Consider the following 13927-nt stretch of genomic DNA (forward strand, 5'->3'; position numbering starts at 1 on the left):
GTATTTATTGAGATAGGCTGCAGGGCATAAACTATAATATATAGTCAGATGCCCCATTTACTAATTCATACTTGTCACAGCAAGGTTCTGTACCACAGGCAGAGTCTCATAATATTTATTCTTGACCTCTTTGACCCACATTTAGCAGTGCATATAAGAGGTAATGCAGTTCCCCTTTGTTTTGCATGTAACATTAGGTCACAAGTTAGTATAAAATCATAGAATTCCATATTATAATCGCTCTCTGTATCAAACTAAAAGGTTTTCCCTCCATTTTCTGCCCTTCTACCTACTCCTGCATCTTTTGTCCATCACTTTAAATCTCTGCCCTGGTCCTTGAGCCATCCACCAATGACTCAATCCTTGCAGTGCTCTCTAATTACCATACCTAAACCTTTCTTGATTTGTACATCACTATCAAAACTTCTGTCAGCCTTCTGTACTCTAAGGAGAGCAGCCCATATTTCCCCAGTTGAGCCCTGTAACTAAAATTATTCCTGGAACCATTTTTGTAAATCCTTTCTCCACTCTTCAGGTCTTTCCTCAAGTGTGGTAACGAATACTGGATGCATTCCTCTAGATGTCTTACAAAGGTTCAACATAACCTCCCTGCTTTTATGCTCTTTATGAAGTTTTACAAATGCACCCTCAATGTATCCTGCTGCTTTCAAATTTGCATGCACATACCCAGGTCACTATGTGCCTCCACACCATTCAGAACTCTGTCATTTAGACTTTATTGACTCTTGATCTTTTCTGCTAAGCTGTATCACTTCACACTTCTCTCTATTAAATTTCATCTGCCACTTGCCTGCCAATTCTGCATGTTGATCTATGCCCTCTTGCCATCTATAACTATCCTAATCACTGCTTACTATACCTCAAGTTTTGTGTTAGCTGCAGATTTTGAAATTTTATCCTGCTCAACCCATATCCAAGTTATTAACAAGTATATAAAAAAAACAGTGATCTTATTACTGGTCCCTCCAGAAGGAAAAGCATTTGTTCGCAATTCTGCCTTCTGTCCTTAAGCCAAATCCTTATCCATGCTGCCACTGATACCTTTATTTCCCGGTCTTGAACTTTGCTGGCCAGTTATTCAGCCTTCTCAGTTATCACATCAAAAAAAAATTAAAACAGGATAGTTAAACACAATTTGCTTTTTACAAACCTCAAACTTTATTTTCTCAAGATTTTCCACTTTTTCCCTGATTGTTGTTTCTAAGAATTTACTTACTATTGAATTGTACTGATCAGACTGCAGTTGCACGCTTTTTGGTCAAGAGTGTCGCATTTGCTGTTGATTTGCTGTTGAAGGAGGAATGAAAGAAAATGGCAAGCCCATCTGCAATTTCCTTCAGCAACCAAGGACGCACCCTATCCAGTGTAGGTGTCTTTAAGCATTGGCCGTCTGTCTAATACCTCCCCCTTATAATTTTTCATCCTGTCTATTATCCCAACTGTCTCCGCTTCCGCTGAGATCTTAGCAGCATTCACTTCCATGGTGAAAACCAATACAAAGTGCTCATTCTAGGTCCTCCCCAGGTTATGGTAGGGTTTCATTCCCATGAATTGTTTGTAATCTAGACAGTTCGCAAGTCGGAAATGCGGCCCCGAACCAAGCTTCCACACGGCAGAAGATTCCTACGGTCCCGTAGCAATCAGCCAATCCATCCCGCCAGTGTCACTTGTTTGTATGTATGGGCAGTACATGTAAGTCAGGCATTCATAAGCTGGGGAAGACTTGTAGATACATCAGCCATGCTCTTTGACCCTATCTCTCCTTTTACTATCCACTTGCTATATTTGTACCTGTGCAACATTTGGTTCCCCTGTATGCTATCTGCCTTCCTTTTCCTTTTCACCTTACTTCTTGGGCATATTGTTGGGTTCATTTGAGTTATTTATTTGTAAAGTGTCATTTGTATCACCTATTCCTTGTTTCTTCTTCTTTGCCATCCAGTGAGCTCTGACTTTATTCCCTGTACCTTCCATCATTATGGGAACATAGTTAGTCTGTATTTGAAACATCCCTTCTTAGATCATCTGTTCCTGCCAATCTTTGGTTCCATTTTACCTTAGGCACTCTTTTCATTGGAGGTCTACTTTAAATTGCTCTTACTCATCTCCATTACTAATCTAAACGTTATGATATGTTCACTAAGTATTTTCCCACTGACATTTGGTTTAATTAGCCCTCTCATTCCTCAGAACCAGATCCAGCCTCTTTTTTGATGGGCCAAAAACATACTGTTCAAAGAAGCTGCCCTGAACACAATTCAGAAATTTCTCCCTTTCTGATTTGTTCTTATGGTCATGGCAAAATCAATAGAATAGAAAGTACAGGAAAATCTCACATTGTTAAAGTTCTGAAGTGCATTGAGGGCAATGCAATTTATAAATTCACTTTAGAACTTCTATTCATAAGTACACTGGAATCACATACATTTGCAATTTTCTTTTGAAAGGTATGCATCCCATAATGTATTCTGTCCAAGAAGCCATGCTTGGAAGGCCACGGTGGGTTCGAACTGGAACAGATATCTGTTATTACAAGTAAGCACTTTGTATATATCGGTACAAGAATATTGTGCAATTTTATTTTCCTATATTTTTCAGTTTACTGCTGAATATTTCACTGAAATTTGTTTTTATCTTAACCATTAAAATTATTGGTTTTTAAAGGAGATACAAATTTTCCATTCTTCAGTTTCATTTTCCTTCCTCACATGCATGAAATGGTTATTTTATCTGCTATTCATTCTCTTGGTGGAGAGCATGGCTCTATTTTACAGCCACTGCCATACACATTGTCAAGTCTTTGGAATATTTACATTTTCAGTACTGGTTTTCATTACTGGTCATCAACGCAGCTTTGTCTTTGCATTCTTGTGAAGCTTCAGGATTTCTGTGAAATTGACAAGATAGAAGATACTTTCCCTCCTGGTCTTAAGGGTTCTTGAGGATAATACATCTTTCATTTAATTTCATGTGAAAAAGGAAAACAATCTCCTGCTATAAACTAAATTAGAGTTCAATGACAAAATTTGTAGATTGTTGGTTCACATTAAGCACAGGGGTTAGGCTGTTTACTGGGGAAAAAACTTTGTTGCAGTGGTAGTGTGCCATCTTTTGTGGCCTTTCCTGTATTACCTGAAGTGTACAATTCATTTAATCCCTCTATGTATCTGAGATTGAAACCCATCCAGATAACACTTTTGATTTTGTGCTTTGTCACTACTTGTCAAACAGAAGTTTATGAAGTTGTGAAAGAAAAATATTTGAATATCTCTTGATATAGCGGGAATATATGCCAGAGAAGAACATTCAGGATTTTAAAATAGTTTAATTAAACACAAGAGTCCATTGTCCTTGCAAGGATGCAATTCCCTTCTCTCAGTTCCTTTGGCTCCGCCACATCTGTTCTCATGATGAGGCTTTTCACTCCAGGACATCCGAGATATCCTTTTTTTTCAGAAAATGGGGTTTCCCCCACCACTACTATCGATGCAACCCTCATCCATATCTCCTCTATTTCCCACACATCTGTCCTCACCCCATCCTCCCCCAGACATCAGGGAAGATGGAAACTGATAGGAGAGGACAATGGAGCATGGAATAAAGGGATGGAGGGGAACTGGAGGGAGGAATGTGTGGGCAGATCGAGAGGGTGGGGGTGTGGAAAGAGAAGGGGTGATGGGGCTGGTGGGATAAGGGAAAGGAAAAGGGGGACAGAGGGGAGTGGTTACCAGAAGTTAGACAAATCGATGCCGTCAGGTTGGAGACTACCAAGGTGGCATATGAGATGCTGTTCCTCTAACTTGCAAATGGAGTGAAAGTGCTCGACGAAGTGATCTGCCAATCTGGGTCAGGTCTCACCAATGTAGAGGAAGCTGCACCTGGAGCACCAGATGCAATAAATAACACCAATGGATTCACATGTGAAGGACTGCCTCACCTGGAAGGACAGTTTAGGGCCCTGAATGGTGGTGAGGGAGGAGGTGTAACACTTAGCGAGGTTGCAGGGCTAAGTGCCTGGAGGGGGATCGGTGGGGAGAGATGAGTGGACAAGGGAGTCATGGAGAGAGCGATCCTGACGGAAAGGAAAGGAAAGGGGAGGGGGGAGGGGGTGCCTGGTGGTGGGATCCTGTTGGAGGTAGCGGAGGTCATGGAAAGTGAAATGTTGGATGCATAGGCTTGTGGCTGCAGCATTTTCTTGATTACAGGTGATTTTACCTCACAGAGTACTTCATTAGTTGTAAATGCTTTGGGACATCTTGAAGCCTTGAAATCTGCCATAGCAAGTTGTCATCGTTTCATTTACTTGGGAACTGCCTCTCTAAATTTGTCATAAGAGTGTTTACGTTATTCCACCCTGTGTTGTGCCCGGCTTCTCAGATGATGCCAAGGATATATACTTTACAAGGGTGTTGTCAGGAGTGGAAAATTTTGGGTGTTAAGAAGAATTAGTGAAGCTGGGGTTGTTTTCTTTGGAACAAACAAGGATGAAGAGAGATTTAATTGAAATGTATAAAATTGAGGGGCCTAATTAGAGTTGATAGTAATGACCTATTTCCTTTAACAAAGGGGTCGAAAAACCCACGGGCATTGATTTAAAATAGTTTGTAGAAGGATTTGATGATCGATGAGGAATTTACTTTTCATCCAGAAGGTGATAGGGATCTGGAACTCTGCTTGAAAGAGCGGTAGAAGTAGAAATCATCATCATGTTTAAAAAGTACTTGAATGTGCACTTGAAGAGCTGTGACCTGCAGGGCTATAAACCTTGTGCTAGAACACAGGTCAGATTTCCTCCTTCTGAGTCATAATGTTTCCCTTATTCTACCTACAGAAAATTTATGTTTCAACCAATTCTACTTCGACTGTTATAAGTTTTGACTTTGTAATATCAGGGGCGGCACGGTAGCGTAGCGGTTAGCACGACGCTATTACAGCGCCAGCGATCGGGGTTCGATTCCCGTCGCTGTCTGTAAGGAGTTTGTACGTTCTCCCCATGTCTTCATGGGTTTCCTCCGGGTGCTCCGGTTTCCTCCCACATTCCAAAGACGTACGGGTAGGTTAATATGGGTTTAAAATGGGCGGTGCGGACTCGTTGGGCCGGAAGGGCCTGTTACCACGCTGTAAATAAAATTTTAAAAAATAAAATTAAAACAAAAATATCTTTGGAAATGAATTAATAAAGAAAAAATTATTTTCCCAACACTTCAGAAGACACCAGACCTTTAAAATTCACTGATTGATGCTCCTATCCTTCTGACTTCCTGCTCCATGCAGGATATTCCATTGGCAGCAATTTATTTACTAATTAGTGGTGTGAAGTTTTTACAGCTTTCCTTTAAAGCCAAAACACCAGCAAGTTTCCATGTTATCTTATCATTTCTAAATTCCCTAGCCAGCTTACAAAATAAGCAGAAATTTATTCTCAAGAGAAACTAGCAGGAAAGGATAACTTTTCTGAAGTTTCACAAGGCAGAGGGAACTATGTCTTAATCAAAAGAAGCAAGTTATTTATTTAGTACAAGGTGTTAATCAAGAAATTGAAATTTCTTTCTGATAATTAGATTTCAACCTGATATGACTGAGTTGATTATCTAATCCATTTCAATTGAACCAACCATGGTAAATAATGATTTTCTTGTCCTACTAAAATTGTGTCAATGGCCCAGCTATCTATCTGCAACCAACACACTAAAAAGAGTAAATTACGAAATATTTTAACATAGTTACTCCTTTCCTTTGTAGGAATCATTTTTCCAGAAGTTCAATTGCAGCTGGTGGTCTGAAAGGAAAATCTTATTACACTCTGACATTTACAATGACTTTTACTCACAAAGATGATGTGTGCTACTTTGCTTATCACTATCCATATACATACTCTACATTGCAGGTAATGTGCATAAAATACTGAATAGGAATTGTTAATTGGAAGATGGATAATGCAACTGTTACCTATGTGTTGTAAAGTGGTTAAACACTGCTGCCTTCAATATATAATTTCTATTTTTAAGAAACTACATGTTTGAAAACTCAGCTAGATGTTAGAAGTCTATGTTTAGTTTTTTTCTTGATTTGCAGACTCTGAAAGTAAGCATATTATTTCACACAGAGATTTTGAAATAAATGTGTTTTTGTCTAAGATCAATTAAGATGCCCAGAATCTGGGATTTAGCTGCTTTTCCAACAAACATAAGAACCAGGAACTCAAGCCTGCCATGCTATTCAACAAGATCATAATTGAACTAACATTTGGCCTTCAGCTCCACTTCCTTGCCGTATTTCCCCATAATCCTCGATCTCAGTCTCAGTCTTCCATATTAACATCATCCTCTGTCTTGGTGCAGAGAATTTCAAAGATTAGCAATCCTCTGTGGGAAGGGTTCCCTCTCCATAATTTTTTTAAAGGTTGACTCGTTATCCTATCACTCTGGACTCCTCCACAAGAAAAAAGACTTCATAGCCATTGCCTCATCATGGTCACTCAGAATCTTGTTTCAGAAACTCAGCCCACATTCTTCAGAATTCCAGAAAGAATGCATCACATCTGGGTTTATTAGTAATTCATGTAATATATAAATGAAATTAGGATTTATGTTGAAGAATGGAAAAGTCATGAATTTTACTGTACACATTTTCCGTTCTGAAACTTGTTCAGCATCTCTGTGTTGTAGAATGGTAAACCTGTAATCCTCACATCTATACACAATCCATTCCGATGAGTATAAGGTCAGCAATAAGAAATGAAAATTCAGAATAGGAACATAAGGTAAAGGAATAAAATAATTCTAAGAATTTCCTTTCCTTTTTTTTTAACAAAGATGCATATTCAAAAACTGGAGGCATTACATGATCCTCAACAGATTTATTTTCGCCGGGATTCAATATGTGAAACTTTGGGAGGTAACCCTTGCCCTGTACTGACCATTACATCCATGCCAGAGTCCAAGTCCTGGGAGAGCCTATACCAGTTCAGTAAGTAATTGATATATTTATCTCAAGTTTACCATCACAGTTTATTTGCTTTTACTGTAAATGTATTTTGAATTTGATCTAGGTCACTGCCTTGTTACTATCCTAAGCCAGTGTATGGGAAGATCCATTCACTGCTAGTGTCATTCCACAGCCACCATTTGATGCCTCACTCAAGTGCCAATTCTTCTTTTGTAAGACTCAGTATTTGATTACAGGTTCTGTGCTTATAAATTGTTGTAGCCAAGTCCAGTTCTATTCCCCCTTTGGCATGTGCATACTGTAGGAGTGACTATTGCACTAACAATCAATGGGAAATGGGATTAATGTTTTTCTCCTTCAATATATGCCCATTTGAGGCCATTTGTAACAGCCCTATGATCTTGCCATTTTAGATCAACTAACTTGGTATATACAAAGCGGCACAGTGGCACAGCTAGTAGAGCTGCTGCCTCATGGCTCCAGTGATCTGGGTTCAGCCCCGATCTTCAGTGCTGTCCGTGTGGAGTTTGCATGTTCTCCCTGTGACTACTTGGGTATCCTCCCTCATCCCAAAGACATGCTAGTTGGTAGGTTAATTGGCTGCTGTAAATTGCTACAGTTATGTAGATGAGTGATAGTGAAGTTGATGGGAATGTAGAATAAAATGGGTTAAAGTAGGATTAGTGTAAAAATGGTTGCATGATGCTCAGTGCGTACTAACTGAGCAAAGGGCCTGTTCCCATACTCTCTCTCTCTCTCTCTCTCTCTTTCTGTCTCTCTCTCTCTCTCTCTATGATCAGGAATGGATCATCAGTATTACACAGGTTAAGTTTCTCATTTGGTGTTGTATTTACCTGCATAGTCAATCCTCTATTACCAGCCTTAAACATTGCCCAGTCATTACTTTAAAACTGAGGCCAAATTCAGACCCTTAAAGATACATATTTTTGATTATATATATCCTTCATGTTACATTTCTCTCCATCTGCCTGTTGTCAACACACTACTCTGCAGTTAAGACAGAGAATAGGATGTTCCTGATTAACACAATATTCAGGAAAAGTTACACTTGTCTTTTCTCTGGCTCAAGCCACCAAATGCAATTAAGACCTGATTGTGTAGTTTATTGAACTGTACACCATTGAACCATAATTTCTCCTCTGCCTTAGTAAATTACTCTCTCCATGATGTAATTAAGTTAAGTAAATTAGAAAGCTATTTAAAAGAAACATTTCTTAAAATGTTCAAGTAACAAACATCCTTGTTTCTAAATTTGGTACTTGGATTCTTTGTCTATTTAATACTGAACACACGTGTTGAATAGTATATGCTTGGTATTAAGTAGACATAGAGTTGTCTCTTTATATTTTGTTCCCTATTGTTTTTGTAAAAGTTTGGTTGAAAAGAAAGAAAATTTTTTTTTAGAAAATAAACCAGTGCAAGTTTTTGCCTAGTTACACTATCAGCCATTTTATCAAATGAATAAAGAGATTAAATAGAAAGTCTCTGCAGAATGTGATCATCTCCACAGTGGCATGAGAATTAAATGATATTACAGCTACTTTGGTTAATGATTGACCCTTGACGATGGGAGAACTATCAGTGTATCCAATTTACTACTACATCAAATAGGTACAAGGAGACCCTGCTTTAATGTCAAGTGCTTGAAAAGGCAAAGCTTCCAGAGAAACATGTACTGAGGCTTCTTTTGTAGGTTTATAAAAAATAATCTTTTATTTTCTGACTTTTCATCATGGAACATATTGCCGTTGTATCATTTAATGGTTTCTGGTCACCTCTTAAAACGTTCCCAAAATGATTGTTCATCAAGGCTCCTTAGAGATGCTGAAACTTTTTGGAGCGGCGTTTGTGATTACTTTTTTCTATCAAGAATCATATTAAATGATTAATAGTAAGTAAAGCAGTGTTTTAAAAATATAATGTGTATAAATATCATTTTTGCAGGAAATCGACCTTACATTTTCTTAACCTCTCGTGTCCATCCTGGGGAAAGCAACTCCAGTTGGGTAATGAAAGGAACTTTGGAATATTTAATGAGCAATAATTTGACGGCACAAAGCTTGCGGGACTCATATATTTTTAAAATAGTCCCAATGCTGAACCCAGATGGAGTCATTAATGGAAGGTGAGATAATCTTTTCTACATGTTGTTTAAAATGATACTGCTGGTTGATGATCAGATGGAGGTTAATCATCTTACTGAAGTATGTTCCTAATATGTGCTTCCCTTTTATAATTTTTAAAAACAAATTGTTAGTACTTTTCTGCCACATCTCTTTTCTGAACACCTCTCCCAGCTCCCAATTTACATGTTTGAAATTACACAAATGTGCATACATGTTGTATGGACAATGATGGTGAGGAAAATATCCCAAAGATAAAACAGAAAATGCTGGAAATACTCAGCAGGTCAGGCTGCATCTTTGGGAAGGGAAGCAGAACTAACGTTCCATATCTGAATGTTTTCTGACAAAGGGACTTCAAGCTGAAATGTTGGCTTTGTTTCTCTTCCCACAAATGTGGCCTGACCTGCTGAGTACTTCCACCATTTTCTGGTTTTTTTTTTGGATTTCTGTTTTTTTTTATTTTTCTGGATCTTACAGCATACATCCCAGGATTCTAAAATAAAACATAAGAAACAAAAACAGAAGAAGAATATTTCGCTCCTCATCCTGTTCTGGGATTAAGTAAAATCATGCCTGATCTAGTACTTCAGCATTACTTTTCATTTTCTCTTGATTCTTTGTATGTAAAAGTCACTGCCTTTAATATGTTCATGGACTGAGCCTCCACAAGCCTCTTGAATAGTGAATTCCAAAGATTCACTAGCCCTTGGAGTGGCTGATCCTTTACTTTGAGACAGTGACCCCTGGTTCTAAACCTCCCAGCCAGGGGAACTTCAACTCTCCATCTACTCTGTAAAGCTCCTTAAGAATTTTGCACATACAATAAAGAACGTAGCATCTCTACTCAAGAAAGTAGAAAGATGGTATGGGGGGTCTTTTGTTTACCAAGAAAGAATCAAGAGACTAAGGCAAATACTGAATGTTAGATTGCTGAGAACATTTAAACCACCAAAGGCACCACCATCACGGACTTTATCAGCAAGTATGTTGAGGAGTGTGTACCAAAGAGGACAATACGCGTGTTCCCAAACCAGAAGCCGTGGATGAACCGGTAGATCCACTCCCTACTGAAGTCCAGGACTGCAGCATTCAAATCAGGTGACCCTGACTTATACAAGAAGTCAAGATATGACCTCTGTAAAGCTATCAGAGATGCCAAGAGACAATATCAGCCTAAAATCAAGTCCCAGACCAGCTGTCAGTTGTGGCAGGGCTTACGTGCTATAACAGTCTACAAAACTAAGTTGGATGTCAACGTCAACAATAGCGCATCCCTTCCCAATGAGCTTAATGCATTCTATGCATGTTTTGAACAGGAGGGGATTGGAATGTCACCACCCACCCCGACAGCCTCCAATGCACCTGACCCACAGTCACCATTGCAGATGTAAGATCAGTTTTTCAGAGAGTGAACCCACAGAAGGCATCTGCCCGGATGATGTCCCTGGCCATGTCCTTGTATTCTGCGCAGATCAGCTGTAGGGGGTATATGCAGATATTTTTAACCTCTTCCTGCTTCAGTCTGAGGTTCCCACCTGCTTTAAGAAGACCCTTTCTTAGGTATCATCCCGATACCTAAGAAAAACAAGATAACATGCCTTAATGACTACCGACTGGTGGCTTTGACATCCACCATCTTGAAGTGTTTTGAGAGGCTGGTCATGGCACACATTAACTCCAGCCTCCCAGACAATCTTGACCCACTGCAATTCGCCTAATCACTGAAACAGGTATATAGTGGACGCCATCTTCCTGGCCCTCCGAAGCATCTGGACAGTAAAGACACTTACATCAGACGATTGTTTATTGACTATAACTCCGCCTTCAATACTATAATTCCAAGCACGCTCATTAGCAAACTCTGAGACCTGGAACTCAACACCTCCCTTTGCAACTGGATCCTTGACTTCCTGACCAACAGACCGCAATCAGTAAGGATAGGCAGCAACACCTCCACCATGATTATTCTCAACACTGGTGCCCCACAAGGCTGCATCCTCAGCCCTCTACTCTACTCCCTATAATACTCATGACTGTGTGGCCAGATTCTGCCCTAACTCCATCTACAAGTTTGCAGATGATACCATTGTAGTGGGTCATATCTCAAATAACAATGAGTTGGAGTACAGGAAGGAGATAGAGAGCTTAATGACATGCCGTCATGACAACAACCTTTCCCTCAATGTCAGCAAAACAAAAGAGCTGGTCATTGACTTCAGGAAGGGGGGGCGGTGCACATGCTCTTGTTTACATCAATGGTGCTGAGATTGAGAGTTTCAAGTTCCTAGGAGTGAACATCACCATTAGCCTATCCTGGTCCAACCATGTAGACACCATGGCCAAGAAAACTCACCAGCTCCTCTACTTTCTCATGAGGCTAAAGAAATTTGGCATGTCCCTGTCGACCCTCACGAATTTTTATCGATGCACCATAGAAAGCATCCTATCGGGATGCATCACGGCTTGGTATGACAACTGCTCTGCCCGTGACTGCAAGAAACTTAAGAGAGTTGTGGACACAGCTCAGCACATCATGGAAACCAGCCTCCCCTCCACGGACTGCACTTCTTGCTGCCTCAGTAAAGCAGCCAGCATAATCAAAGACCCCACCCACCCCAGACATTCTTTCTTCTCCCTCTCCCATTGGGCAGAAAATACAAAAGCCTGAAAGCACATACCAGCAGGCTCAAGGACAGCTTCTATCCCACTGTTATAAGACTATTGAACAGTTCCCTAGTACGATAAGATCGATTCGTGACCTCACAATCTATCTCCTTATGACCTTGCACCTTATTGTCTACCTGCACTGCACTTTCTCTGTAACTGTAATACTTTATTCTGCATTCTGTTATTGCTTTACCTTGTACTACCTCGATGCACTGTGTAATGAATTGATCTGTATGAACAGTATGCAAGACAAGTTTTTCACTGTACCTCGATACATGCAACAGTAATAAACCAATTCCAATTCTTAAATACATATCCAGTAAACAATGTATAAAACTACTGGTTAGGATAAATATTGGAAGTTGAGAAGAAAGATGTTGAGAATACTGTTATTATTAAGAGTGATTAAGAAGTTCTGTTTGACTTGGGAAATGGGTTACGAAGTTTGGTTAGACATATTCTGGTGTCTCATCATGAGACATCCAGTCACATGACATACCCAATTTGTAGATATGAGTTAATTTGCCTTTTGGAGATTGTGTACCCTGGAAACTAATACCAACAACACTAAAGTGCATTTATATTGCACTTTTAAAGTAGCAAAACAGCCCAAGGCGCTTCCCAGGAGGATTGTCAACAAAATTTGATATGCCAATTAATAGATGACCTACCATTTGATCAAGGACATAGAGTATTTTAAAGCAGAGAGGTTTAAAGTTTGTGCACCTGGAGTATGGCATAATGCTTTAAGGCATAAATTTAAGGAGCACTCATATCTCAAAGTGTTATAGGGCTGGAGACCATAGATGGATTTAAAAGGAGGAATGAGAATTTTAAAATCTAGGTACTGATAAATCAGAAGCTATTGAAAGTCAGAGAGCTAAATGTGTTAAGTGAATGAGATTTGGGCAGGAGGGTTTTGAATAACTAAGCTTGTGAATGAAACTAGTGCTCTGCTTTGGAAGAATCACATCTGGAGATAACAATAGGGTGGAAGACTGTTTCATCAGCAGATAGATTAAGACAAGGGTAGAGTTATATATATAAGAATTCACATTGGAAAATTGGAGCAGGAGTAGATCATCATTCAACATGATCATGGATAATCTGTCCTAAGCTTCATCTCTGCTTCTGTGACAGTTCCAAAAAGCCCACAATTCTACAAACTTTCTACAAATTATCTACCTCCTCTTTAAATATCTCCTAGTGATCAAACCTCTAAGTCTCTGAGTAAAGAATTATGGAGATTCACCATCTTTTGAAAGAAGAAATTCCTAAAAATTTCAGTTTAAATGCAATTATTTAGGTTGTCAAGGGGAAATAAAAATAAAGTTGCTTCAAGGACCAGTAAGAATAGGACAGCCAGCAGCGCAATAATTTTGTCTTAAAGTGGAAGATCATTGCCTCGCATTCCTTCTGTATGAGCTGTGTTTCATGGTTTAAGTAGCCAGGGAAGAGTTGAATAGTCTACAACTCTCAACAGGACCAGGTTCTGTTCCATTGGATTGTACTGGTGGTATTTTTATTATTTTAATTTAATTTTAAAATCAAATATAACATGGCAGTTGGATCAAAAACCCAGATTGTTAATACGTTTTCAGGATCTATAAGGGTTGTAAAATGATTTCATGCATTTCTTGGATTGGGTGCTCAGCTTGTGAGTGGAGTAGAAATCTCAAGGGATGGAGTCAAGGTCTCCTGAGGGCTAGGCTTAAGCCAACCCAGAGCTTTTTAAAGCCTACTTCATCCCTTGTTTTTACCACTCCTTGGTTATAAATTAAGCCTCTCAATGTGTTTTAATTAAACTGGATGACGTTATTAAAGGCTTCGTCAAGGACTACCTACATCTACCTACAACAAGGAAGCCATAGGTTACGTTATTTGGTCCAAATATTAACAAAAATTAAGCTGTTAACAAATTTTGGTGTCTTTGTATATATGCCTAAAATCTCTGTATTTAATTTAGTTGAACAAAAATCTGTTTCTCACGGCTCTCAGAAGGGTTTCCGATATGTTAATGTGGCCCCGTCTGCAAATAAGTTGTGCATTACTTTTTTAATTTAGTGACTTGCTTTCATGACACTTTCTGGTCACTTTTGAGTCTGACCATTTAATTTCTAAAACTGCTATCCATACCATGCTGG

At 39.2% G+C, this 13927-nt stretch overlaps 1 protein-coding gene across 8 annotated transcripts in view; it reads left to right on the forward strand.

Annotated features, from left to right (window-relative positions):
• The window catches only part of agtpbp1 (ATP/GTP binding carboxypeptidase 1), a 181802-nt gene that overhangs the window by 115476 nt on the left and 52399 nt on the right, over nucleotides 1-13927 (forward strand). For all 8 annotated transcript variants that reach the window (XM_052020257.1, XM_052020256.1, XM_052020255.1 and 5 more), the window contains 4 exons: nucleotides 2469-2556; nucleotides 5764-5908; nucleotides 6837-6990; nucleotides 8935-9115. In XM_052020257.1, the coding sequence (XP_051876217.1) occupies nucleotides 2469-2556; nucleotides 5764-5908; nucleotides 6837-6990; nucleotides 8935-9115 (568 nt within the window). The remainder of the gene's footprint in view (nucleotides 1-2468; nucleotides 2557-5763; nucleotides 5909-6836; nucleotides 6991-8934; nucleotides 9116-13927) is intronic.

Source organism: Pristis pectinata, chromosome 7 (assembly GCF_009764475.1).
Source record: "Pristis pectinata isolate sPriPec2 chromosome 7, sPriPec2.1.pri, whole genome shotgun sequence".
Classification (NCBI taxonomy): Eukaryota; Metazoa; Chordata; class Chondrichthyes; order Rhinopristiformes; family Pristidae; genus Pristis; species Pristis pectinata.